The 25,673-nt window shown below is 38.9% G+C and overlaps 1 protein-coding gene across 1 annotated transcript; it reads right to left on the bottom strand.

Moving 5' to 3' along the window:
- Positions 1-23,639: 23,639 nt before the first annotated feature.
- Positions 23,640-25,394, bottom strand: LOC308297476 (uncharacterized protein; the record flags this gene model as incomplete). The annotated part of the gene is made up of 5 exons (XM_080740881.1): positions 23,640-23,836; positions 24,147-24,249; positions 24,625-24,764; positions 25,132-25,199; positions 25,296-25,394. The coding sequence occupies 5 exons, from the start codon at positions 25,392-25,394 to the stop codon at positions 23,779-23,781; spliced, it is 468 nt and encodes a 155-aa protein (XP_080597007.1). The 3' UTR covers positions 23,640-23,778.
- Positions 25,395-25,673: the final 279 nt, after the last annotated feature.

Below are 25,673 nucleotides of genomic sequence, written 5' to 3'. Positions count from 1 at the left end.
CTTGATTTAATCTGTGCTCAGTGTAGAAAGAGTTTCATGTCTTCAATCAGACAGAAAATATCATGACGTAAACACATAAAAGATTAATCAGATTACTGTGAATGGTATATATGACAAGAGCTATAGAAGCTGAGAAACATAACCAAGTGTAGCATGAAAGTCCATTATAGTCTTTTCATAAGAACTTGTTATTAAGATGGTTAAACTATTAAAACGTTACATGATGTATATGAGCATGCTGTTTCTAGAACAACTAGAGATGATATTTTGTTGATAAACTGTTCTTTTTAGTGGGTTTCTTATTATCGTAGTCAAGAGTTTAAAAATAAAATCTGGTGTTTGAGCCTGTTAAATGTATGAATTCTGTCACTTATTTCCCTGCATCACTACATCTGAAGCTTTCGTTATTCTTATCATCCTTTTTTACACATAGAACCATGCAGGTCCATGATTAGAACAGGATTTCAAACATTAAACATTGGCCAATAGGCTTGTCATTAAGTGACATTTACATTTGTTTACCAGTCAGAGATAGCATTGTGCAGTGGTCTCCCATTACCTTGTGAGAAATTAAAGTCCATAAAGTGAATTTTCCTTGTGCCAAATAAATTATACATCTTCACTTGGCTATTGATGAAGTCCACATAATATCATTTTAGTAATAACATGGATACAAAACAAAGGGTTAGGTAGATCAGACTTCCATTCTTTCTCCCTATACAGGGTTTTATGTATTTGTTTATTTATCAGGGACAAAGCACTTTAATCAACACATCAGTTTTTTCATCAGTGTAAATGGTCCAGAGTTTACACATTATGAGATGCCACGTTTGATCACCCAGGATGCAAATTGTTGTTAGGTGTCGATGGTGGCCCATCAACACCTAGGAGGCATTGAAATGTAAAGTCTGACCAGACCACTTCTATGTACTCTATGTAGTCAAATCAATTTAAAGGTTGAACTTACATAGCAACTTAAATCAAAACATGTGCAGGGAATATTACACATGTTCTGAAGGATTTCAGCCATTAATTTAACATAAATGTTTAGCACGACCTTTGATTGTACTACCTGTACTGTTAATAATCATGGTTTCTATATTATGTTATTGTTTTGATAATGGAATGTTAGAAATTGATTGATAGAATCCATACCTTTCAGAAGTTAGTCTATTCATATACCATTTAGTAATAATATTCGTTCTAAACAAAACAAATAAGTAGATTACTTCCTTTCTTCCCCCTAGGGTAGATGATCATCCTCTCTTTGAGGGTATTTAAGAGATATTATGAGATGTCCACTTTTCTCATAGTTTATATCCATAATGTATGTGAATATAATATTATTATAGAGTAAACAAAGCATTTATTGTCATATATAGAATAATATTGATCTTATATGTGCCATGGTGTATATCCATACATGTATTCATTGGATAGATATGTCATTATTATAGAGATATGTTCATGTATTTTAGGTAAAAATGCTATTTATTTCTATTTATTTTGTTGCCAATTCATTTGTACAAGGTTGCATGGATCATGTCTGGGGGAGGAGTGAGGGGTGGAGCACTGTATGTTACACTGTGATTGGTGGAGAGATGGTTCTATTGTTCTCATTGGCCAATCATTCATAGCAGTTAGTGCTTTCACCCCAGGCTTTCATCAGGGACAAAGCACTTTAATCAACACATCAGTTTTTTCATCAGTGTAAATGGTCCAGAGTTTACACATTATGAGATGCCACGTTTGATCACCCAGGATGCAAATTGTTGTTAGGTGTCGATGGTGGCCCATCAACACCTAGGAGGCATTGAAATGTAAAGTCTGACCAGACCACTTCTTTGTACTCTATGTAGTCAAATCAATTTAAAGGTTGAACTTACATAGCAACTTAAATCAAAACATGTGCAGGGAATATTACACATGTTCTGAAGGATTTCAGCCATTAATTTAACATAAATGTTTAGCACGACCTTTGATTGTACTACCTGTACTGTTAATAATCATGGTTTCTATATTATGTTACTGTTTTGATAATGGAATGTTAGAAATGGATTGATAGAATCCATACGTTTCAGAAGTTAGTCTATTCATATACCATTTAGTAATAATATTCGTTCTAAACAAAACAAATAAGTAGATTACTTCCTTTCTTCCCCCTATAGGCCGGGGGCCAATTCTGAAATTGGCACAAATTGGTACCACCCAAGGTGACCGTACGTTTTTTACATTTTCGTCTTCGTACATGTCTCTAGTTTACATTTTGGTATGATAACTCTTCCAATCGCCCAGCTTATTGACAGTTATCACTCCCTAAACAAACCAATATCCATATGAAACAGTGATGAGTATATACTGTATATATGTGGTACGATGTGTACTTCCGTTGGATTTGTGTGCAAATGTTTTATTTTTTTTGCAGATCCTGGTTCTAGAGAGTCCAAACTATGAGAAAATGACGAGTGCCAACTTTTCCGGACCCCCACCCCCTATCTGGGGGTCATCTAGTTTGGGGCCTCCCAGAACAGTACGCCAGCCAGTTAATGTCCAATTTTCTTAATATTAGGGTTGTTTTGTAGGTTTTAAAACATTCTGAGTTCATTTATTACAATTTTGAAGCAGCCAGAATAACCTTTCTGACATTTGGTTGGGGTCTTTCCTCACCTGGGACCCCCCAGACGCCGGACCCCTGTGCCTATCTCAGTACTCGCTCTGCTCCTGCTCCAGAACAATGTCATATTAGATCATAATTGAATAAATGTTTTTGTTGCTGGACTCTGAAAACAAAAATGAGTAGTAGCAAATACCAGGGGTCTTCCACAGGGGCTTCGGGACCCCTAGAGGGTCCTCAGAGTTACTACATACATAGTGTACTTCTAATGATTTTTGCGTAACTTTATTTGTTTACTGCTTTGGCTTTTATAGGGACCAAACTGTCAGAATATGATGGGTGTCAGATTTTCCCAACCCCTGCTCCTTTTCTGGGGGGTCATCTATTTTAGGACATTGCAGAACAGTATGCCAGCCAGTTAATGTCCAATTTTCATAATATTAGAGTTGTTTTGAAGGTTTTAAAACATCCATATATTGCACTTTTGAAGCAGCCAGAATAAGCTTTCTGACTTTTGGTGGGGGTCTTTCCTCACCTGGGACCCCTGGACTGACTCCTGAGCCTATCTCAGTACTCATTACAGTCCTTGCTCTGCTCCTGCTCCAGAACAGTGTCAAATTAGATCATAACTGAAGCATAAAAGCTTTTGTAGCTGGGCTCTGACAACAAAAATGAGTAGCTAATACCAGGGGTCTTCCACAGGGGGTATGGGACCCCCAGGTGTCCTCAGAGTTACTACAGGGGGCCAGCCAAATCTCTGGTCACCCCAACCTCCCAGTCAGCCAAGACATCTGACTGGAAAATACCCTCCACTCTCTGAATTCCATCCATTTTCTTCAATTGGTGGAAGCTCAGGGCAATTTGTGAAGTATCATTTATACTGCATTGTGATGTAGCTGGCATGGAGGATATGTGGTAGCAGTGCAGCTCCAAGTTCTTTGACTGAAATCCCATCCCATTACCCTGCATTATCACAGATGCAGGGTTGTTGGACCAAAGTGCTCCAATTACTCCAATGTTGATGGGAATAAGTAAGCCTTGCCCAGCCCTGAGGCTCATAGGGCAGGAGTATATGTCCTGTTTCAGTGAGGCAGCTTGATGTACAAGTACCCCTGGACAGTGGACATAATAATAGTTTGTCACAGGGACATACTAATCCAGCCTTTGATGCTGAGGTCATACATTCAAGATGTATGACAAGATGACTGTGTGTGTGTGTGTGTGTGTGTGTGTGTGTGTGTGTGTGTGTGTGTGTGTGTGTGTGTGTGTGTGTGTGTGTGTGTGTGTGTGTGTGGTAAATGGACACGTTGTTTTGCATGCCCGCTCTGACATCACACTCTGGCTTCACTGTGATGGCACACTAACAGAATCCCTTTTATGACCATATAGGGAGTTCCTTGATGTCTTCAATATTAAGCCCATATCTAACAGGACTTCATATGGGAATGCCCATATATGGAGGCCACATCGGCCACATGCCACACTAACAGAATCCATATATGGCCAAGACAGATGGCCAAGACAGCCTATATCTGTGTGACTGGTTCTATAGACAGGGATCTCCATGAAGGGTATTGATGTCAGTTGTCATAACAAATAACTGAGTAAGCATGTTTGGGCTCTCACAGCACATCTCAATATACAGTACATGGATCTGTACATCTGTACACCGATATACATCACTAGTCAGATGGCAAAGAATTGTCACCCTGAGGCATCTTTAGTAAATAATACTGAGAATACTAATAAACCATCAAGTACACTACATAAACCCAGGATGCATAAAACTAACAGTTTCTAATATTATTCAAAAATAGTTAGCAAATTGCAGAACTGTTTGCAAGAATAGGGCCAAAACTGTAATAGCCATTTGGCTGGCCCCCTGTAGTAACTCTGAGGACACCTGGGGGTCCCAGACCCCCTGTGGAAGACCCCTGGTATTAGCTACTCATTTTTGTTGTCAGAGCCCAGCTACAAAAGCTTTTATACTTCAGTTATGATCTAATTTGACACTGTTCTGGAGCAGGAGCAGAGCAAGGGCTGTAATGAGTACTGAGATAGGCTCAGGAGTCATTCCGGGGGTCCCAGGTGAGGAAAGACCCCCACCAAAAGTCAGAAAGCTTATTCTGGCTGCTTCAAGAGTGCAATATATGAATGTTTTAAAACCTTCAAAACAACTCTAATATTATGAAAATTGGACATTAACTGGCTGGCATACTGTTCTACAGTGTCCTAAAATAGATGACCCCCCAGAAAAGGGGCAGGGGTTGGGAAAATCTGACACCCATCATTTTCTGACACTTTGGTCCCTATAAAAGCCAAAGCAGTAAAAAAATAAAGTTACGCAAAAAAATCATTAGAAGTACACTAGTAACTCTGAGGACCCCCTAGGGGTCCCGAAGCCCCTGTGGAAGACCCCTGGTATTTGCTACTACTCATTTTTGTTTTCAGAGTCCAGCAACAAAAACATTTATTCAATTATGATCTAATATGACATTGTTCTGGAGCAGGAGCAGAGCGAGTACTGAGATAGGCACAGGGGTCCGGCGTCTGGGGGGTCCCAGGTGAGGAAAGACCCCAATCAAATGTCAGAAAGGTTATTCTGGCTGCTGCTGCTGTATTTTATTGTTACGTCTTTTGTACAGGTATATAAAAGTAAAACGTTCGGCTTCCTTTCAAACAATGCCGTAGTAGGCCTATATCTACAACACTGTTGGGTCAATCTTCACAACCAATATATCATTTTGTAGCTATGATTCCCAGCTTTCAAATGAAATGAGAAAAATTTAAATTTAAAATTCAATGACTAGCCCTCAGCTGTGTTCGGACACATATGTTTTATCTAAAATGTTTAGGTCCGCAAATTGCGTACCAGCTTTCCAAAAGATACAACACCAAGTATCCAGCGGCATGGGACAAGAAAGAAATGGCAGGGGGAGATTGGTTCCAGGGATTCATGATGAGGAACCAACAGTTTTCCATACGCCGTCCAGAGGCGACAAGCTACAAACACTGAAACCATATGGATGTGATCAGTGTGGACAACACTTCTCTTGTTCACTCAATGTTCATTCACAGTGTAAGGTCCTACACTGCAAAAAAACCTACTCTAAATATAAGAAAAAAAATATGTTTTTGAGTATAAATCAACTAAAAACAAGTAAGATTATCTGCCAGTGGGGTAAGAAAATTTTTCCCGGTAAGATTTCTTGAAATAAGAAAATATATCAAGGCTTTAGGGAAGTCAGGGATTCTTAAAATAAGTTCATTAAACCCCATTCCAAGTAATTAATTAAGTCATATAAACTCAGAATTAGTTGGCAAACCTCTTCAAATAGGTTTTTCAGACTCATTCCAAGCAATATATTCAAGTCAAATAGACTCATAACTACCCGTTTAAGTCATAGAAACTCAAAATTAGTTGGCAAACTTCTTCAAATAAGATTTTCAGACTCATTCCAAGCACTAAATGTAAGTTAAATAAACTCGTAACTAGTCATTTAAGTCATAGAAACTCAAAATTAGTTGGCAAACCTCTTCAAATAAGTTGTTCAGACTCATTCCAAGCACTATATTTAAGTCAAAAAGACTGATAACTAGCCATTAAAGGTCTTGAAATCGGTGGTAAAATCCCCTTTCAAGCACAATACCAAGTCAAAGAGACTAATAACTAGCCATTAAAGGAGTAGTTCACCTCAAAATGAATTTTCTATTCGGGTCCCCATCCGGAATCAATGGGGTAAATTTACAATAATCGGATTTTGTCTTAGGAATGCAACAAATACAAACAAATATATTCTTGAACTCAAGTCTCCATGGCGTGAGTAAACAAAAGAAGAAAAGTCATTTTGGGGGTGAACTACTCCTTTAAAGGTCTTGAAATTTAAGTGTTAATCCCTTTCCAAAATACCCCAAAGCTACTCAAATAAGCGGTAAAAAGCAAATCCTGAAATGTAGTAAATAAATGAAGGCATAATGAATGTTCTCAAAATTTATTATAAAACAATTAAGTGTGAGAGTGTTACAGTAAATTGTTTACAGTAGTACATTTTTGAGTAAACACTGAGTGAATAGATTTACTAAGCACTTTTATTTCTGTCTCAGTTGAATTTACTATAGGGATAATCAAGGCACCCTGTTTCCTTCCAGCTCACCACGACCAAAGAAGCTGGGTATGTGTTTACTTTTCAGTAAACACATACTAAGCACTTATTTTTGTTGAATTTGCCATAGTCAGGGCACTCCCAGCACTTGACAATAAAGAGACCCAAACCAAACCAGAGATCAGTGTCACAATGTCTTTCTGTCCATCCGCCATGCATGCTGACACTACACCACCACAAGAGCCAGATGCTGAAACATGCCAGAAGTTGGAGATGACTGACGTCATTAAGACACCATGTACAGTGCAGCCACATCCAGCCTGAATCAGATCTGGGCCACATCCAGACTGGAATCCGATCGGTTTTAATGGTCACGTGTTGTTAATACAGATGAGATTCCAATCTGGATGTGGCCCAGATCTGATTCAGGCTGGATTTAAATTGGCTGACAACTGAATTTGCCAGAGTCAGGGCACTCCAAGCACTTGACAATAAAGTGCTCTTTACATTGTCATTACAGTATTACAGTGCTTACAGAGCAATTCAATTTTTAAACTTTGAATGGCTGCCAAGTCACTGAAGTCAGCCCGCATTTGGAGATGGCTGACGACCGACACTAAACAGTGCCCACATCAGATACTCCCACATGCGGAAACAGTTAACAAATTTAGAGATGACCGACATGACAGACGGACGGACAGAACATCTTAAGAGTATGTTCTGATCCTGGATAGGCCTAAATTTGGAGATTGCTGACTTAACACTGTAGATACGTACACTATAGAGATTACTACTTACAGAGCTTTCACATAAAACCACCAAAGCTTTAACAACATAAGGTACCAGAGCTTTAACATAATAGCGGCACTTTAACTAGCAAAAATAAAACTGCCAGAGCTTTTAACAACAAAAGGTACCAGAGCTTTAACATAATAGCAGCACTTTAACTTTACAAAAAATACAGGAGATCTTTGACACCCCCACAGTGAGAAATACAGTCACTAGCATGATTGCGATACTGCAAGCCAGTGAACATGGACAGAAGCACTGCTACCCGAAGAAACAAGGGCCAACACCTAAGCGAGGCGTCCCCAAGAAGAGACGTCGCCTCAACCTTTCTCCCAGTGATGACGAATCCAGTGGCTCAACCATCATTTTGTCCCAAACCACTGAGACCTCTGGGGATTTTGGGGAGCCCAGCACCAGATGATGGACCTGATGGCCCTGTTGCATGCAAGTAGATTTGGCTATAGGCTAAGCCTTTTTACACCAGGTACCACCTCAGAAAATGTTTTTCCAAGTACCATCATAATAACTGATGTTAATATAGGTGTGTAGCACAGTTAAAACACAAATTCATTCATTTAAGGAGTTCTCTTTTTTTAAATATATTTCCAAGCTAATAATTTCACCAGGTCATTGGACAGATGCATCCACTAGGCCTGTGAACTGATGATATCTTCAATGTTGTCATGCTAATTTAAGCACAGAGCCTATTTCAGCCTATTGCTTGATCAGAATAACAACCTGTAGTATAATGTAAATATTTCACTCTGCTTCTATGATTTCTTTTTTGGGAGACTCCAAACCTATAACCATGATTTGTGTATTGTGTTCTCGATTTTAGCGGAGGAGAGTCAACTAGTGGAGGTTGACTGTCGAAGACAGCCGTGAAGCACAGGCCAGGCATTACAAGACGCTTCAGGAATTGCTAAAAAGGCCTAAACCAAACCAGAGTGACGTGGCACAACTGCTGGAGCTCGATGCCAGGAGGGCCTTCATAGACAGCGATGAAACACTGAACAAGGAAGACAGGCCTGCAAAGATCCTTAAAGCATATCCTTGCTTCAAGGATCTTAAACATGCAAGTGAAGTGATAGGTTTACATTATACTACAGGTTGTTATTTTGATCATGCAATAGGCTGCAATAGGGGCTCTGTGCTTAAATTGGTAACCAGTCTTCTCGCCAAAAATCAAAGTCGCCAAATTTGCGGGACATGTCGCCGAAGGCAGGTCGCCAACCAGACACGGACATCTCGCAAATTCACTGAGTCAGCTCGACAACCAGTATGGAATAACCCGTGAATGATACATGTTCATGGAGGCTTATTCAAGAGCACAAGTGTTTAAGAATGAAGAGTGGTGTGTGTGTGTGTGTGTGTGTGTGTGTGTGTGTGTGTGTGTGTGTGTGTGTGTGTGTGTGTGTGCGTGTGTGCGTGCGTGCGTGCGTGCGTGCGTGCGTGCGTGCGTGCGTGCGTGCGCGCGCGCGCGTGTGTGTGTGTGTGTGTGTGTGTGTGCGTGTGTGTCTGTCTGTGTGTGTGGGAAAGATATATATGAAAGGAAACATGGCAAGAGATCAAATTGATGCAGTTAAAAGAACAGTTCACAACACTGTTTATACATTTGAGGATGGACCATCATAATCAGCATCTGTGTCTTTTGTTACAGTAGTCGTTTTGGAGGACCGCTGGGAGGAGCCATGGACCACCATTTGATGAGATTCTCCTATAGGGAAACTGAATTTCAGTCTAATATTGTCCAGCCATATTGTTTGTGGCAAAAATGTAATGTCCACCACAAGCCTATACAGGGGGACAGGCGATGCTGTCCCCAAAAATGCTATGCCTACCAATATTTGGCCCCATGGACCCACCATCTGAGAATTCTTTGTGCCAGGGACCCACAGAAGAGAAGATTTGTGTTAAGAAATGTTATATATTTCAATATTTTACAAACACTTTCAACATGCTTAAAGAAAAGCAGCTAAATTTGCTATTTGCTAAACTTTGATTTTATTCATTTGATTATATGAGTCTTTCAAACATTTAATTTCAAGATTATCAAATGGTGGTCCTCACAGTTTTCCTTCAGAACGACTCCTATAACAAAAGACACATATAATTTATCAAATACTGCCCCCTACTGACAAGATGAATTCCAATCTGTCACCTTTTGTTCTCAAAAGCACTTTGCACCTTCAATGAAACATCCAATGAGGTGTTGATTAATGGGTCATGCGCCTGCATTATGCAATGACCCATAAGTATGTGATATTGTGCTATTATGTAGCTGGGTGGGTGACGTGACGTAACGTTTTCGCTGTCCTCGGTGTCAAACATGTATAAATAAAAAATATATTTGTCAAAAACCTTCTGAATATTGTGCAGGACATTAAGCTTTATGTGAACTTACTCAAGATTAAAACATTTCATTCCTCATTTCTTCAGAATTTTCAACCAAACATGGCAAAACTCATATGGTGTGACTGTCCTGACCTTGTTTCTCAAAGTGGGAACTTGAATAAAACTAAGAAAAAGAATTGCTAAAAATCATTTGAAAATGAATTTAGGCTAAAAAAATGTCTATTTGTGAGCCTATATCTTTTCAAAGTCAAAGCATAATGTTTTCAGTCATTTCTGATCAAAAACATTTTGTCCCCCAAACCAAAATCATTTGGTGTGACACTAGTTTGGACAAATTAAACAGGCAATTATTTGGACACCTATTGGCTAGAGAGGTCCTTCTTCTGTAAGGCTATTCAGCACTCCCAGCACAACTACAAGACAGGTGTCTGAGGTGAGTTATGATTTTAACATTTTCATGAAATGCCATCTTGTTGAAACTTTGACAAACTCACCACTTTGGATGTCTGTTGGTGTGACACCTTTTCATTAAAAAAAGCTTAAGTTATTTGAAGTTTTGGTCATATTTCCATGTAGATCTAGGTTGCTTTGTTATAGCTAGCATGTTGTTAGCATGCTAATGTGTACATAGTAGCCTCAAGGTAAACCTAAATGCAGAAAACGTAATATGGTGTGACACTTAATCATAATGGTGTGACATGTCTGCTTGTCACGCCATATGACTTGATTGTCACACCATATGATTTATACTGTATTTAACTACAGATATAACAATAAATAACAAAGTTCCATGTTTCTTTTGTACATTTAAACATTTGTTTTAAACATTTTTACATAAAATGTAATTTAGCTTCATTCAGTGATACTTCAAATTCATCAGACAGAGCAGAAACCCCTTCACAGAAACCTTAACATATTGTTTCAATCTAAACAATATTTTCTCTTTGTCTTAAACTATACATTCCATTTTCTTTTGTCAGCTGGAAAATGACAAGTGCTGAGAGAACGAGAAAGTACAGGGAGAAACTAAACAATGACCCAGCAAGGAGAGAGGAGCCAAAGGGGCGAGACTGCATTTTCTACGAAGAGCAGGAGGTTGTCTGTGGCATAGCAGAACCGCAACAAGGCAGCCGGTTTGCTACCCTCACCAAATACGACTGGCTGATGTACAATACAGTCTAAATGTATAATCTAATCTGATCTAATACTTTTGTACTTTCACTCACTGGACTGGACAGTGGACAGTGTTAAGGTAGGACCCGAGACAAAACTAGCGAAAATAGCTGATCTACAAGCTCTCAACACGTTGTGCTGCGAGAGCTTGTAGATCAGCTATTTTCGGAGTTGCGCAACCCAGCACTCTTTAGCTAGTGGAGATGTGGTGTAATGTCATGATTCCTAATTACATTTGTTCAACACAAAATGCTGTGTTCAAGTTCAGGAGACTTCGGAAAAAAGCAATTTACCTGAATGCTGAGTTCTGTTTCCACTAATTGGTGTTAATAAAATGTTGCCTTGGCTCCAAGTGTGGCTATTATTGTCTCTTTAGGATCCTTCTGCCGTGGGCCGGCAGAAGACTTAGGTGTGCGTAGCATTCCTGTGCACATCCTCATCATCCATCTACTACTACAATTCTTTCTTATCCCATGTTAAAGCCCTACAATAATATCCTGTTCAGAAATATTAAGGCCATGTTATCCTGGGTAATTGTTTAATCAATCAGTAAAGTTCAGTACTCACTAATAGGTAGGTTAAAACACAGTTTGCTTTGACACATGAAGATATGATCATACGGTGTGACACTAAATCATTTGGTGTGACATTCCAAATAGTGAAAAATCATACCTTTATTAATGATTAAACCAAAAAAATGTTTATGGATTACATAGAGAATATTATCAGGAAGAGTCACAAATATTTGTGTAATTTTAGAGAAAGTTTTGACAGAATACATTTAAAATATGTTGTAAGATCATGAACATGGGCCTCACACAGAGTGTCGATTATGAAAAAAATATACAGATATAATTAATTTTCAAAAAACTATAGTGGATCACTGGTTAGTTATGATAAAGGACTTTGATAAAGTGAGTAACTTAAGAAAGACGTACTCCATTTTCATTTTATGAACAATTATTTTCATGTCACACCATATGACGATTTTAGGCACAAGTACAACAAACTGCTGAATAAAGTCTGATTCCAATAAAATATCTAAAAACAAAATGTATTTCCATAAGGTTGAGAGTGAGTAGAACAAAAGTAAATAACTTTTATGTCTGCAATTTAAAGTTTTTTTAAAAACACATTTTTTGGGGCGTCACGTCACTGACCCAGCTACATTCCATGCACAAAGAAAAGCAGAAGAAAGAAAGAAAGAAATCCAGCGTCCATCAAGTGAAAGCTGTTTGTAGTCTATAATATGTTAAAGTATATTTTATAGTAAGTAGGCTAATGGTTATAATAATGCTGCTGTACTTAACTTGAGTATTTCCAATTTTCAATACTTTTACTTCTACTCCACTACATCTCAGATCCAAATATTGTACTTTTACTCCACTACAATTTTTGAAAACTTTAGTTACTAATTACTTTGCCGATGAAAATTAGAATAGGCTATTATAAAATAAAAATGCATGGACCACTTTAGCCCCATTTTATACCTTGGATATTTGAAAATAGCCGATCTTCAAGCTTGTAGATCTGCTATTTTCAAACATTTAGTACTTTTACTTTTGGTACTTAAACCAACATTTTGATGTCAATACTTTCATACTTTTACTCAAGTACATTTTGAAATCTCGACATTTACTTGTAACAGAGTAGGCCTACATCTACAGTGCAGTATTGATACTTTTACTTAAGTACAACATGTGAGTACTTTTTCCACCACTGTTTATATCACAGTCCGTGGCTTAGGGGTGAGCCATCCAAGCTGTTTTGGCGACCTGTCCTTGGAGCATTTGGCGAGGCATCCTAACCCACGGGGCGACATGCCCACGCTAGTTGGCGAGCTGCCCTAGAAAATTCATTTGCGTCATTTGTCGAGTTGGAAATTTGGCGAGAGGACCTGTATTCCTTAAATTGGCATGACAACATTGAAGATTTCATCAGTTCACAGGCTTATAATTTGAGCGGGTCAAATTATTGGCTTAGAAATATATCTAAAAACAATAACTCCTGAATGAATGGATTTGTGTGTTAACTTGACATTACAGCACCTGGTATTGTACTTTACAAGCACCTCTACTTTACATCAACAAATAAAATAAATAAAAACAAATAAAAAATACAGCATCCGTTATTGCACTTCACTAGCACCTCACTACTTCCCATCAACAAAAGTCTTCCACTCTGCCAAGGCTTTTTGTAGGATGGAGTGGTGTCACGGTCATGTATGTCATCACATAATATTTCTGTCTGCACGACAGACAGGAGTGTAGCCACGCACTTGGGGTACGTGAGATGGAAGGTGTAGTAATAGCCAAGTAAATAGATCAGACCGTCAATCAGCTGCTCCTCTGGAAAGATGGTGATGGGAGTGTTCCCCACAGCAACCAAACAGCGGGGCCTATCCAGGATCAGGACGGGGCTCTGGAGGGGTCTCTTCTGGTGGTAGAGATTTGGGTCTTCAGATGGCTACAGCAAAACAAAGAAAAACAATATAGAAATGATTTCAGTAAACATAAATGGGCAACTGGCAAACCGACTTGTCACTTAATAACAGAAAACCGATATAGTATTGATTTCAGTATTTTTTTAAGTCCAATGTATTTGTAGTTAAGTTCATTTAAGTTAATAAACCTTGCATAAATGCATTAGAAAATACACTTCAGAATTCCAATAAAAATAAAAAAGAATAGCAGATATACAAGCATAAAACATACCACACGGACATGTTTTGAGCTTGTAGATCAGCTATTTTGTCTATTTGGTGTGACACTCCTACCTCAAGGATGTGGAGCAACGCTTCACTGGGTCCTCCCAGCTTCTTTGGTGGTGGGGAGCTGGAGGGAAACAGGGTGCCTTGATTCTCCCTACAGCAAATTCAACTGAGACAAAAATAAAAGTGCTTAGTAAATCTATTCACTCAGTGTTGTTTACTCAAAAATGTACTACTGTAAACAATTAAGGCGTTTAGCTGACGCTCTTAATCCAGAGCGACATACATTAAGCAAGGTCAATACATCAAACTCATTGTAATCTAAGAAAAAACTAAAGTAAACAAAAATGCAATCTAACTTATAGTTAAGGTTAAAGAGCAGGTGCTATGGGCTATGATGGAGTCTGAAGAGGTGAGTCTTCAGACCACGGCAGAACCTAGAGAGTGGGTCTGTAGTTCTAAGAGCAACAGGAAGATATTACACATTTTGGGTGCCAGAAGGGCGACTTGTCTAGGACGAGTGGATGAGAGCAAAATCACTTACCTCCATCCAAAGGAAGCTGTGCTTGCCTTGTTCCAGGCAGCGTAGAACTGGACCTGGCAGCAGAAGCTATCCCACCTCTTCTTGGCCTCAGTGAAGTTAGGGTTATCCTTTGCCAAGATCCGACGTAGCTCATCTTTAACCTAGAAAAAAAGTAAAAAAAACAACAACAAAAAAAACATTGAAACAACTGCTGTATGTAGAGGTAAAAGCAAAAAGAAATCCCAAGACTGAAATGTATTTTTGGACCCATGTCCCAATATGATTTGTCGTGTCGTGTGATTTTAATTGTAGCTTGTAGATCTTTTTTTTTTTTTTCAAAGTTACATAATTATCTACCGTGGGGGAGGCTCTCTCCAATCCGACATGTCGCCACTCCGAAATTGGCTTCTTATTGTCGGAGTGGCCATCAAGTACATCAAGTAAACCATCAAGTACACTACATAAACCCAGGATGCATAAAACTAACAGTTTCTAATATTATTCAAAAATAGTTAGCAAATTGCAGAACTGTTTGCAAGAATAGGGCCAAAACTGTAATAGCCATTTGGCTGGCCCCCTGTAGTAACTCTGAGGACACCTGGGGGTCCCAGACCCCCTGTGGAAGACCCCTGGTATTAGCTACTCATTTTTGTTGTCAGAGCCCAGCTACAAAAGCTTTTATACTTCAGTTATGATCTAATTTGACACTGTTCTGGAGCAGGAGCAGAGCAAGGGCTGTAATGAGTACTGAGATAGGCTCAGGAGTCATTCCGGGGGTCCCAGGTGAGGAAAGACCCCCACCAAAAGTCAGAAAGCTTATTCTGGCTGCTTCAAGAGTGCAATATATGAATGTTTTAAAACCTTCAAAACAACTCTAATATTATGAAAATTGGACATTAACTGGCTGGCATACTGTTCTACAGTGTCCTAAAATAGATGACCCCCCAGAAAAGGGGCAGGGGTTGGGAAAATCTGACACCCATCATTTTCTGACACTTTGGTCCCTATAAAAGCCAAAGCAGTAAAAAAATAAAGTTACGCAAAAAAATCATTAGAAGTACACTAGTAACTCTGAGGACCCCCTAGGGGTCCCGAAGCCCCTGTGGAAGACCCCTGGTATTTGCTACTACTCATTTTTGTTTTCAGAGTCCAGCAACAAAAACATTTATTCAATTATGATCTAATATGACATTGTTCTGGAGCAGGAGCAGAGCGAGTACTGAGATAGGCACAGGGGTCCGGCGTCTGGGGGGTCCCAGGTGAGGAAAGACCCCAATCAAATGTCAGAAAGGTTATTCTGGCTGCTGCTGCTGTATTTTATTGTTACGTCTTTTGTACAGGTATATAAAAGTAAAACGTTCGGCTTCCTTTCAAACAATGCCGTAGTAGGCCTATATCTACAACACTGTTGGGTCAATCTTCACAACCAATATATCATTTTGTAGCTATGATTCCCAGCTTTCAAATGAAATGAGAAAAATTTAAATTTAAAATTCAATGACTAGCCCTCAGCTGTGTTCGGACACATATGTTTTATCTAAAATGTTTAGGTCCGCAAATTGCGTACCAGCTTTCCAAAAGATACAACACCAAGTATCCAGCGGCATGGGACAAGAAAGAAATGGCAGGGGGAGATTGGTTCCAGGGATTCATGATGAGGAACCAACAGTTTTCCATACGCCGTCCAGAGGCGACAAGCTACAAACACTGAAACCATATGGATGTGATCAGTGTGGACAACACTTCTCTTGTTCACTCAATGTTCATTCACAGTGTAAGGTCCTACACTGCAAAAAAACCTACTCTAAATATAAGAAAAAAAATATGTTTTTGAGTATAAATCAACTAAAAACAAGTAAGATTATCTGCCAGTGGGGTAAGAAAATTTTTCCCGGTAAGATTTCTTGAAATAAGAAAATATATCAAGGCTTTAGGGAAGTCAGGGATTCTTAAAATAAGTTCATTAAACCCCATTCCAAGTAATTAATTAAGTCATATAAACTCAGAATTAGTTGGCAAACCTCTTCAAATAGGTTTTTCAGACTCATTCCAAGCAATATATTCAAGTCAAATAGACTCATAACTACCCGTTTAAGTCATAGAAACTCAAAATTAGTTGGCAAACTTCTTCAAATAAGATTTTCAGACTCATTCCAAGCACTAAATGTAAGTTAAATAAACTCGTAACTAGTCATTTAAGTCATAGAAACTCAAAATTAGTTGGCAAACCTCTTCAAATAAGTTGTTCAGACTCATTCCAAGCACTATATTTAAGTCAAAAAGACTGATAACTAGCCATTAAAGGTCTTGAAATCGGTGGTAAAATCCCCTTTCAAGCACAATACCAAGTCAAAGAGACTAATAACTAGCCATTAAAGGAGTAGTTCACCTCAAAATGAATTTTCTATTCGGGTCCCCATCCGGAATCAATGGGGTAAATTTACAATAATCGGATTTTGTCTTAGGAATGCAACAAATACAAACAAATATATTCTTGAACTCAAGTCTCCATGGCGTGAGTAAACAAAAGAAGAAAAGTCATTTTGGGGGTGAACTACTCCTTTAAAGGTCTTGAAATTTAAGTGTTAATCCCTTTCCAAAATACCCCAAAGCTACTCAAATAAGCGGTAAAAAGCAAATCCTGAAATGTAGTAAATAAATGAAGGCATAATGAATGTTCTCAAAATTTATTATAAAACAATTAAGTGTGAGAGTGTTACAGTAAATTGTTTACAGTAGTACATTTTTGAGTAAACACTGAGTGAATAGATTTACTAAGCACTTTTATTTCTGTCTCAGTTGAATTTACTATAGGGATAATCAAGGCACCCTGTTTCCTTCCAGCTCACCACGACCAAAGAAGCTGGGTATGTGTTTACTTTTCAGTAAACACATACTAAGCACTTATTTTTGTTGAATTTGCCATAGTCAGGGCACTCCCAGCACTTGACAATAAAGAGACCCAAACCAAACCAGAGATCAGTGTCACAATGTCTTTCTGTCCATCCGCCATGCATGCTGACACTACACCACCACAAGAGCCAGATGCTGAAACATGCCAGAAGTTGGAGATGACTGACGTCATTAAGACACCATGTACAGTGCAGCCACATCCAGCCTGAATCAGATCTGGGCCACATCCAGACTGGAATCCGATCGGTTTTAATGGTCACGTGTTGTTAATACAGATGAGATTCCAATCTGGATGTGGCCCAGATCTGATTCAGGCTGGATTTAAATTGGCTGACAACTGAATTTGCCAGAGTCAGGGCACTCCAAGCACTTGACAATAAAGTGCTCTTTACATTGTCATTACAGTATTACAGTGCTTACAGAGCAATTCAATTTTTAAACTTTGAATGGCTGCCAAGTCACTGAAGTCAGCCCGCATTTGGAGATGGCTGACGACCGACACTAAACAGTGCCCACATCAGATACTCCCACATGCGGAAACAGTTAACAAATTTAGAGATGACCGACATGACAGACGGACGGACAGAACATCTTAAGAGTATGTTCTGATCCTGGATAGGCCTAAATTTGGAGATTGCTGACTTAACACTGTAGATACGTACACTATAGAGATTACTACTTACAGAGCTTTCACATAAAACCACCAAAGCTTTAACAACATAAGGTACCAGAGCTTTAACATAATAGCGGCACTTTAACTAGCAAAAATAAAACTGCCAGAGCTTTTAACAACAAAAGGTACCAGAGCTTTAACATAATAGCAGCACTTTAACTTTACAAAAAATACAGGAGATCTTTGACACCCCCACAGTGAGAAATACAGTCACTAGCATGATTGCGATACTGCAAGCCAGTGAACATGGACAGAAGCACTGCTACCCGAAGAAACAAGGGCCAACACCTAAGCGAGGCGTCCCCAAGAAGAGACGTCGCCTCAACCTTTCTCCCAGTGATGACGAATCCAGTGGCTCAACCATCATTTTGTCCCAAACCACTGAGACCTCTGGGGATTTTGGGGAGCCCAGCACCAGATGATGGACCTGATGGCCCTGTTGCATGCAAGTAGATTTGGCTATAGGCTAAGCCTTTTTACACCAGGTACCACCTCAGAAAATGTTTTTCCAAGTACCATCATAATAACTGATGTTAATATAGGTGTGTAGCACAGTTAAAACACAAATTCATTCATTTAAGGAGTTCTCTTTTTTTAAATATATTTCCAAGCTAATAATTTCACCAGGTCATTGGACAGATGCATCCACTAGGCCTGTGAACTGATGATATCTTCAATGTTGTCATGCTAATTTAAGCACAGAGCCTATTTCAGCCTATTGCTTGATCAGAATAACAACCTGTAGTATAATGTAAATATTTCACTCTGCTTCTATGATTTCTTTTTTGGGAGACTCCAAACCTATAACCATGATTTGTGTATTGTGTTCTCGATTTTAGCGGAGGAGAGTCAACTAGTGGAGGTTGACTGTCGAAGACAGCCGTGAAGCACAGGCCAGGCATTACAAGACGCTTCAGGAATTGCTAAAAAGGCCTAAACCAAACCAGAGTGACGTGGCACAACTGCTGGAGCTCGATGCCAGGAGGGCCTTCATAGACAGCGATGAAACACTGAACAAGGAAGACAGGCCTGCAAAGATCCTTAAAGCATATCCTTGCTTCAAGGATCTTAAACATGCAAGTGAAGTGATAGGTTTACATTATACTACAGGTTGTTATTTTGATCATGCAATAGGCTGCAATAGGGGCTCTGTGCTTAAATTGGTAACCAGTCTTCTCGCCAAAAATCAAAGTCGCCAAATTTGCGGGACATGTCGCCGAAGGCAGGTCGCCAACCAGACACGGACATCTCGCAAATTCACTGAGTCAGCTCGACAACCAGTATGGAATAACCCGTGAATGATACATGTTCATGGAGGCTTATTCAAGAGCACAAGTGTTTAAGAATGAAGAGTGGTGTGTGTGTGTGTGTGTGTGTGTGTGTGTGTGTGTGTGTGTGTGTGTGTGTGTGTGTGTGCGTGCGTGCGTGCGTGCGTGCGTGCGTGCGTGCGTGCGTGCGTGCGCGCGCGCGCGTGTGTGTGTGTGTGTGTGTGTGTGTGCGTGTGTGTCTGTCTGTGTGTGTGGGAAAGATATATATGAAAGGAAACATGGCAAGAGATCAAATTGATGCAGTTAAAAGAACAGTTCACAACACTGTTTATACATTTGAGGATGGACCATCATAATCAGCATCTGTGTCTTTTGTTACAGTAGTCGTTTTGGAGGACCGCTGGGAGGAGCCATGGACCACCATTTGATGAGATTCTCCTATAGGGAAACTGAATTTCAGTCTAATATTGTCCAGCCATATTGTTTGTGGCAAAAATGTAATGTCCACCACAAGCCTATACAGGGGGACAGGCGATGCTGTCCCCAAAAATGCTATGCCTACCAATATTTGGCCCCATGGACCCACCATCTGAGAATTCTTTGTGCCAGGGACCCACAGAAGAGAAGATTTGTGTTAAGAAATGTTATATATTTCAATATTTTACAAACACTTTCAACATGCTTAAAGAAAAGCAGCTAAATTTGCTATTTGCTAAACTTTGATTTTATTCATTTGATTATATGAGTCTTTCAAACATTTAATTTCAAGATTATCAAATGGTGGTCCTCACAGTTTTCCTTCAGAACGACTCCTATAACAAAAGACACATATAATTTATCAAATACTGCCCCCTACTGACAAGATGAATTCCAATCTGTCACCTTTTGTTCTCAAAAGCACTTTGCACCTTCAATGAAACATCCAATGAGGTGTTGATTAATGGGTCATGCGCCTGCATTATGCAATGACCCATAAGTATGTGATATTGTGCTATTATGTAGCTGGGTGGGTGACGTGACGTAACGTTTTCGCTGTCCTCGGTGTCAAACATGTATAAATAAAAAATATATTTGTCAAAAACCTTCTGAATATTGTGCAGGACATTAAGCTTTATGTGAACTTACTCAAGATTAAAACATTTCATTCCTCATTTCTTCAGAATTTTCAACCAAACATGGCAAAACTCATATGGTGTGACTGTCCTGACCTTGTTTCTCAAAGTGGGAACTTGAATAAAACTAAGAAAAAGAATTGCTAAAAATCATTTGAAAATGAATTTAGGCTAAAAAAATGTCTATTTGTGAGCCTATATCTTTTCAAAGTCAAAGCATAATGTTTTCAGTCATTTCTGATCAAAAACATTTTGTCCCCCAAACCAAAATCATTTGGTGTGACACTAGTTTGGACAAATTAAACAGGCAATTATTTGGACACCTATTGGCTAGAGAGGTCCTTCTTCTGTAAGGCTATTCAGCACTCCCAGCACAACTACAAGACAGGTGTCTGAGGTGAGTTATGATTTTAACATTTTCATGAAATGCCATCTTGTTGAAACTTTGACAAACTCACCACTTTGGATGTCTGTTGGTGTGACACCTTTTCATTAAAAAAAGCTTAAGTTATTTGAAGTTTTGGTCATATTTCCATGTAGATCTAGGTTGCTTTGTTATAGCTAGCATGTTGTTAGCATGCTAATGTGTACATAGTAGCCTCAAGGTAAACCTAAATGCAGAAAACGTAATATGGTGTGACACTTAATCATAATGGTGTGACATGTCTGCTTGTCACGCCATATGACTTGATTGTCACACCATATGATTTATACTGTATTTAACTACAGATATAACAATAAATAACAAAGTTCCATGTTTCTTTTGTACATTTAAACATTTGTTTTAAACATTTTTACATAAAATGTAATTTAGCTTCATTCAGTGATACTTCAAATTCATCAGACAGAGCAGAAACCCCTTCACAGAAACCTTAACATATTGTTTCAATCTAAACAATATTTTCTCTTTGTCTTAAACTATACATTCCATTTTCTTTTGTCAGCTGGAAAATGACAAGTGCTGAGAGAACGAGAAAGTACAGGGAGAAACTAAACAATGACCCAGCAAGGAGAGAGGAGCCAAAGGGGCGAGACTGCATTTTCTACGAAGAGCAGGAGGTTGTCTGTGGCATAGCAGAACCGCAACAAGGCAGCCGGTTTGCTACCCTCACCAAATACGACTGGCTGATGTACAATACAGTCTAAATGTATAATCTAATCTGATCTAATACTTTTGTACTTTCACTCACTGGACTGGACAGTGGACAGTGTTAAGGTAGGACCCGAGACAAAACTAGCGAAAATAGCTGATCTACAAGCTCTCAACACGTTGTGCTGCGAGAGCTTGTAGATCAGCTATTTTCGGAGTTGCGCAACCCAGCACTCTTTAGCTAGTGGAGATGTGGTGTAATGTCATGATTCCTAATTACATTTGTTCAACACAAAATGCTGTGTTCAAGTTCAGGAGACTTCGGAAAAAAGCAATTTACCTGAATGCTGAGTTCTGTTTCCACTAATTGGTGTTAATAAAATGTTGCCTTGGCTCCAAGTGTGGCTATTATTGTCTCTTTAGGATCCTTCTGCCGTGGGCCGGCAGAAGACTTAGGTGTGCGTAGCATTCCTGTGCACATCCTCATCATCCATCTACTACTACAATTCTTTCTTATCCCATGTTAAAGCCCTACAATAATATCCTGTTCAGAAATATTAAGGCCATGTTATCCTGGGTAATTGTTTAATCAATCAGTAAAGTTCAGTACTCACTAATAGGTAGGTTAAAACACAGTTTGCTTTGACACATGAAGATATGATCATACGGTGTGACACTAAATCATTTGGTGTGACATTCCAAATAGTGAAAAATCATACCTTTATTAATGATTAAACCAAAAAAATGTTTATGGATTACATAGAGAATATTATCAGGAAGAGTCACAAATATTTGTGTAATTTTAGAGAAAGTTTTGACAGAATACATTTAAAATATGTTGTAAGATCATGAACATGGGCCTCACACAGAGTGTCGATTATGAAAAAAATATACAGATATAATTAATTTTCAAAAAACTATAGTGGATCACTGGTTAGTTATGATAAAGGACTTTGATAAAGTGAGTAACTTAAGAAAGACGTACTCCATTTTCATTTTATGAACAATTATTTTCATGTCACACCATATGACGATTTTAGGCACAAGTACAACAAACTGCTGAATAAAGTCTGATTCCAATAAAATATCTAAAAACAAAATGTATTTCCATAAGGTTGAGAGTGAGTAGAACAAAAGTAAATAACTTTTATGTCTGCAATTTAAAGTTTTTTTAAAAACACATTTTTTGGGGCGTCACGTCACTGACCCAGCTACATTCCATGCACAAAGAAAAGCAGAAGAAAGAAAGAAAGAAATCCAGCGTCCATCAAGTGAAAGCTGTTTGTAGTCTATAATATGTTAAAGTATATTTTATAGTAAGTAGGCTAATGGTTATAATAATGCTGCTGTACTTAACTTGAGTATTTCCAATTTTCAATACTTTTACTTCTACTCCACTACATCTCAGATCCAAATATTGTACTTTTACTCCACTACAATTTTTGAAAACTTTAGTTACTAATTACTTTGCCGATGAAAATTAGAATAGGCTATTATAAAATAAAAATGCATGGACCACTTTAGCCCCATTTTATACCTTGGATATTTGAAAATAGCCGATCTTCAAGCTTGTAGATCTGCTATTTTCAAACATTTAGTACTTTTACTTTTGGTACTTAAACCAACATTTTGATGTCAATACTTTCATACTTTTACTCAAGTACATTTTGAAATCTCGACATTTACTTGTAACAGAGTAGGCCTACATCTACAGTGCAGTATTGATACTTTTACTTAAGTACAACATGTGAGTACTTTTTCCACCACTGTTTATATCACAGTCCGTGGCTTAGGGGTGAGCCATCCAAGCTGTTTTGGCGACCTGTCCTTGGAGCATTTGGCGAGGCATCCTAACCCACGGGGCGACATGCCCACGCTAGTTGGCGAGCTGCCCTAGAAAATTCATTTGCGTCATTTGTCGAGTTGGAAATTTGGCGAGAGGACCTGTATTCCTTAAATTGGCATGACAACATTGAAGATTTCATCAGTTCACAGGCTTATAATTTGAGCGGGTCAAATTATTGGCTTAGAAATATATCTAAAAACAATAACTCCTGAATGAATGGATTTGTGTGTTAACTTGACATTACAGCACCTGGTATTGTACTTTACAAGCACCTCTACTTTACATCAACAAATAAAATAAATAAAAACAAATAAAAAATACAGCATCCGTTATTGCACTTCACTAGCACCTCACTACTTCCCATCAACAAAAGTCTTCCACTCTGCCAAGGCTTTTTGTAGGATGGAGTGGTGTCACGGTCATGTATGTCATCACATAATATTTCTGTCTGCACGACAGACAGGAGTGTAGCCACGCACTTGGGGTACGTGAGATGGAAGGTGTAGTAATAGCCAAGTAAATAGATCAGACCGTCAATCAGCTGCTCCTCTGGAAAGATGGTGATGGGAGTGTTCCCCACAGCAACCAAACAGCGGGGCCTATCCAGGATCAGGACGGGGCTCTGGAGGGGTCTCTTCTGGTGGTAGAGATTTGGGTCTTCAGATGGCTACAGCAAAACAAAGAAAAACAATATAGAAATGATTTCAGTAAACATAAATGGGCAACTGGCAAACCGACTTGTCACTTAATAACAGAAAACCGATATAGTATTGATTTCAGTATTTTTTTAAGTCCAATGTATTTGTAGTTAAGTTCATTTAAGTTAATAAACCTTGCATAAATGCATTAGAAAATACACTTCAGAATTCCAATAAAAATAAAAAAGAATAGCAGATATACAAGCATAAAACATACCACACGGACATGTTTTGAGCTTGTAGATCAGCTATTTTGTCTATTTGGTGTGACACTCCTACCTCAAGGATGTGGAGCAACGCTTCACTGGGTCCTCCCAGCTTCTTTGGTGGTGGGGAGCTGGAGGGAAACAGGGTGCCTTGATTCTCCCTACAGCAAATTCAACTGAGACAAAAATAAAAGTGCTTAGTAAATCTATTCACTCAGTGTTGTTTACTCAAAAATGTACTACTGTAAACAATTAAGGCGTTTAGCTGACGCTCTTAATCCAGAGCGACATACATTAAGCAAGGTCAATACATCAAACTCATTGTAATCTAAGAAAAAACTAAAGTAAACAAAAATGCAATCTAACTTATAGTTAAGGTTAAAGAGCAGGTGCTATGGGCTATGATGGAGTCTGAAGAGGTGAGTCTTCAGACCACGGCAGAACCTAGAGAGTGGGTCTGTAGTTCTAAGAGCAACAGGAAGATATTACACATTTTGGGTGCCAGAAGGGCGACTTGTCTAGGACGAGTGGATGAGAGCAAAATCACTTACCTCCATCCAAAGGAAGCTGTGCTTGCCTTGTTCCAGGCAGCGTAGAACTGGACCTGGCAGCAGAAGCTATCCCACCTCTTCTTGGCCTCAGTGAAGTTAGGGTTATCCTTTGCCAAGATCCGACGTAGCTCATCTTTAACCTAGAAAAAAAGTAAAAAAAACAACAACAAAAAAAACATTGAAACAACTGCTGTATGTAGAGGTAAAAGCAAAAAGAAATCCCAAGACTGAAATGTATTTTTGGACCCATGTCCCAATATGATTTGTCGTGTCGTGTGATTTTAATTGTAGCTTGTAGATCTTTTTTTTTTTTTTCAAAGTTACATAATTATCTACCGTGGGGGAGGCTCTCTCCAATCCGACATGTCGCCACTCCGAAATTGGCTTCTTATTGTCGGAGTGGCAACACTCCCATGGGGGTTCAGGTTAGGGTTAGAGATAGGGTTAGTGTCGGAATGGAGACATGTCGGAAAGGAGACATGTCGGAGTGGTGGGATGTACTCCTACCGTGGGAGTGGAGAGAAGGAAGACGTTCTGGATCCAACAGGGCCAGATTTGTCTTGTGGATTCTCATTCTAAGTAAAGCAGATAAAACATTTACAAAGTGGTAAATAACTGACCCAATTTAAAACTCTGTCACTGATATTTGCCAAACAATGCAGTTATAATACCTCTGGGTGAATTGGAGCCCACAAGCGCTTTCTGTGGCCAAAGTCAGCCTGGCCTGGAAAAACCTCCATCAAATCCTCTTGGGTGAGGGTGCGTAGCATGTCTGCTTCTAATGTAAAGCAAAATGAACACATCAATAATATAATAACTATTAATTTACGGAATGTATGTCCATCTCTGTCTGCACTGAAACTAAACAGTGTCGTCACCATGGTAACAGCTGCATGATGAAACAATGTCCAAATATGGGCATTGACATGACACTGATATGTCTGGGTTCTCCACCATTAATTCTGAGACTCCTACACCCCTACATTTAATCAATCCCCCATATACTGTGCAAATCCCCAGGGGACTAGTTTATACCTAGTTTTGTGTTG

The sequence above is a fragment of the Nannobrachium achirus genome (assembly GCF_963921795.1).
Source record: "Nannobrachium achirus genome assembly, chromosome: 13".
Lineage (NCBI taxonomy): Eukaryota > Metazoa > Chordata > Actinopteri > Myctophiformes > Myctophidae > Nannobrachium > Nannobrachium achirus.
Note: the sequence above shows the minus strand (reverse complement) of the source record. Positions and strands in the feature narration are given on the sequence as shown.